The sequence below is a fragment of the Suricata suricatta genome, chromosome 5, assembly GCF_006229205.1.
Source record: "Suricata suricatta isolate VVHF042 chromosome 5, meerkat_22Aug2017_6uvM2_HiC, whole genome shotgun sequence".
Classification (NCBI taxonomy): Eukaryota; Metazoa; Chordata; class Mammalia; order Carnivora; family Herpestidae; genus Suricata; species Suricata suricatta.
Window position 1 is genome coordinate 6,660,241 of NC_043704.1, and position 3,737 is coordinate 6,663,977.

Below are 3,737 nucleotides of genomic sequence, written 5' to 3' on the forward strand. Positions count from 1 at the left end.
GCTCAGGTCATGATCCCTGGGTCATGGGACTGAGCCCTGTATTGGGCTCTGCGATGAGTGAAGGAGGCTGCTTAGGATTCTCTGTTTCCCACTCTGCTCCTCCCCCACTCACGTGCTCTCTCTCATTCTCAAATTAAAAAACAAAACAAAACAAAAAACCAAATAAATAATAAAAGATTTTGTATTTAATTAAAAAAATTTTAAATGTCTATTTATTTCATGTTTTATTTATTTTTGAGAGAGAGAGAGAGAGAGAGAGAGAGAGAGAGAGAGAGACAGCCGTGAGCAGGGGAGGGTTAGAGAGAGAGGGAGACACAGACTGTGAAGCAGGTTCCAGGCTCTGAGCTGCCAGCACAGAACCCAATGCGGGGCTTGACCCATGAACCGTGAGATTATGACCTGAGCCAAAGTCGGACACTTAACCTACTGAGCCACCCAGGGGCCCCTAGTTTTTAATTTTTTTAAAGTTTACTGATGGGGTACTTCGTGGCTCAGTCGGTTGAGCATCTGACTCTTTATTTAGGCTCAGGTCATGATCTCATGGTTCCTGAGTTTGAACCCCATTTCACGCTTTGTGCTTATAGTGCAGAGCCTGCTTGGGATTCTCTCTCTTTCTGTCTGACCCTCCCCTGCTCATGCTCTGTCTCTCTCTCTTGAAATAAACAACCATGAAAAAAATTTGAAAAGTTCATTTATTTTGAAGGGGGTAGGGGCAGAGAGAGGATCCCAAGCAGGCTCCACACCGTCAGCACAGAGCTTGATGTGGGGCCTGAACCCACGAACCGTGAAATTCTGACCTGAGCTGAAACCAAGAGTCAGACACTCAACCATGAGAGCCACCAAAATGCCCCCCTAAAGATTTATTTTTAAGCAATCTCTACACCCAACGTGGGGCTCGAACTCCCCACCCTGAGATTAAGAGTCACAAGCTCCACTGACTGAGCCGGCCAGGTGCCCCTACAGTCCTCAGACCCAAAAGTTTGAGAATTGCTGGTGTAGGAGCTCCGAGCTAGTGCTAAGAGCCACTGAAAGTCAGCAGACACATCGATGACAATCTTCGCGGCTCCGCACCACGGATTCCTTAGTTGTCTCCTTGGACAGGAGGGTGAGACCCTTCCTCACCTCCTGCTGTGCGGGGCATTTTTAATGAGAACATTTGCTCTTTGCAAAGAGGGTGGGCCTTGGTTTCCCCCGTGGACCCAGAAAGTGTGGCTGAAATGGTAGCTCTTATGGAAACTCTTGGAGGACTGGGCCGGGGTGGGGGGGGGCGGGAAGGGGAGACTCTCAGTGTAGGGAGGGGGAATGGGGCAGTCTAACAAGGATGCTGGGGTGCGGTAGGGGTTTGAGGGGCCCCCTTCTCCCTGCTGCTCACCAATGCTTTGGGATGTGGCTTTTTTCTTACAGAGAGGCTTTGGGAAGGGTATAAAGAAACCCTAATTAGCCTCTGAATGACAGCCTGGCCTATAAGGTTTCGGGGAGAACACCCAGAAGGTAAAACTATTGTTTCTCAGACCCGGGCAGCACCCTCCTTCTGGGGAAGGGTCAAGAACTGCAAGGCCATCCATAGAGTAGAGGCGGCCAAGGGCACAGGCCTCAGATGGTTGTCAGTCACGGCAGCCGTATTAGTTTCTGATGAGACAGCGGCCTCATCCACGTCATCCACCTAAACCGGCCCTTTCAAAGCGAAGCGAAGAGCGCAGGGAGGCTCACCCTAGAGGGCCTCAGGGGTTCTATGAAAGACAGACCTTAATTAGGCCTGATCTTCAAAATTCTCCCTCGTGGTTTTTAATTACGAGAGCAAATGTCTCTAATGTTGAACGTCCAGTCAGGTAGCCCCTATGCCAAAGTCCTTAATACATTCCATGTGCTTCTCCCCCCTCCAAACCCCCAACTTTTTTTTTTTTTACAAGGTTGTGTTCTTCCAAGAACTGTCTGTACATCGTTTTGGACCCCCTCAAGACTGGACACCAAGGGGTATAAATAATCATTCTTTAAAAAGGATACTTCCTCTACAACCTTGAATGTGAAATGTGAATATATGAATATAAGAGCTCTGGAATTACTATGCAGATTTATGGGGATGTCCATTTAGGTTATATCACAGGCCTGACTGGGCCTTTCTTTTCTGAGGCTGGGGGTTTGTTAAAGTTGGGATGCAGTCTGGGGACAATGTGATTTTCATACACACAAGGGAAGATCTCTGACATACGGGTCGCTTGCAGAGCTAGACCCGATTCCAAAATCAAGAAGACAGGAATAAAAAGCAAATCTTGAACAGAAGTAGCTGGGAATTCCAGTGAGGAGCAAGGCTTTCCTCCAACCTTCCCACTGTTGGAGGACAGCCTTCATTTTTTTTGTTGTTTGTTTTTTAAATTTTAATGTTTATTTATTTCTGAGAGAGAGAGAGAGAGACAGAGGCAGAGAGAGCATGAGCAGGGGAAGGGCAGAGAGAGAGGGAGAAGGAGACACAGAATCCCAAGCAGGTTCCAGGCTCCGAGCTATCAGCACAAAGCCTGACGTGGGGCTCGAACTTGTGAACTGCAAGATCATGACCTGAGCTGAAGTTGAACACCCAACCCACTGAGCCACCTAGGCGCCCCTACTTGTTTTGTTTTTTTTTAAACAGCTGGTATCATTCAGCCGGAGGAGGTAGAAAAGATTTTTCTGCTCCTTGTTTCAGGAGAAATCAATGGACCTTAGTTTGTGTAACTGTCCCCCACCCCCTGCTTTTAGTACCTAAAATAAAATAACCCTCGTTGCTGGCACTAGGAGCCACTTCCTTAGTCTTGGTGTCTATGGCTAAACAAGTATTAATTAGATAATCCGCCGCGAGCGGGCGGACGGGGAAGTGGCGGGAGGAAGGCAACGTGCAGACTCGGCGGCCCCGATTTGTGCATCGTGACTGCAAGTTGCTTGGTGGACCGAGGGAGTCCTGGGGGAGGTGAGGGAGCAGCTCCCGCCAGCTTCCCATCTGCATTACGGACAAGCGTGGGGCGGAGAAGTCCAAGCTCAAAGCCAGCAGCCGACACCACCTCCCGGGCGGTGACGGTGGGCGCCGGAGGGAGCGGAGGCTCGGGAAGCCCGCAGAGGCATCCAAGCCCCATCCCCCCCCCCCCCCCGCCACCCCCAAGATTTCTAGGGAGAAGTCCCCAAAGCTCTCGCGTCCTCCCCGCCTCTCCCCGCCTCCACTCAGACTTCTTTTAAATCTGCCGGGGGGGCGGGGGGGGAGACGAGGTGGGGATAAGGAAGTGGGAGTGAGCAGGCAGGGGGGGTTGCTGTGGCTGGTCAGCGCACGGAAAACGCCCGGAGAGGCAGCCTGACTCCGCTGGGCTGAGGGGAGGCGGGGAGGAACTCGCAGAGGGGAGGCGCCGACTCCCGGCGACACTCGCTGCTCTTAGGCGATTCTTCCCTCTCCTCTCTGACCCTCAAGTCACCTCCCTCCCGCCCCTTGCGGGGGCCCCCTCGCGCGCGCGTGCGGGGCCCCGGGGCCAGTTCAGGCCCTTGCTGCCCCTTTAAGGGTTCCCGAAACTTTCCCCCTGGTATCAGATGAGCCTCGTCACATCCGTTGGCCGTAGCAGCGGGGCGCGTTCCGAGGAAATTCGGGACTCGAGTTTCCCGGGGAAGAGGCGCGGCCCGAGACGAGCGAGCGCGGGCTGGGCGCGCCCGGTGCGCTCCCGCGGACCCCGCGCTCCGCCGTGACCTTGGCCGCGGGGGAGGGGCCCGGCCCCTGCGGGGCA

The 3,737-nt window shown here is 53.1% G+C and overlaps 1 protein-coding gene across 1 annotated transcript in view; it reads left to right on the plus strand.

Moving 5' to 3' along the window:
- Positions 1-3,737, plus strand: part of BACE2 (beta-secretase 2) — a 97,743-nt gene that overhangs the window by 14,827 nt on the left and 79,179 nt on the right. The window contains exon 4 of the mRNA XM_029940622.1: positions 3,547-3,666. Coding sequence (XP_029796482.1) covers positions 3,547-3,666 — 120 coding nt within the window. The remainder of the gene's footprint in view (positions 1-3,546; positions 3,667-3,737) is intronic.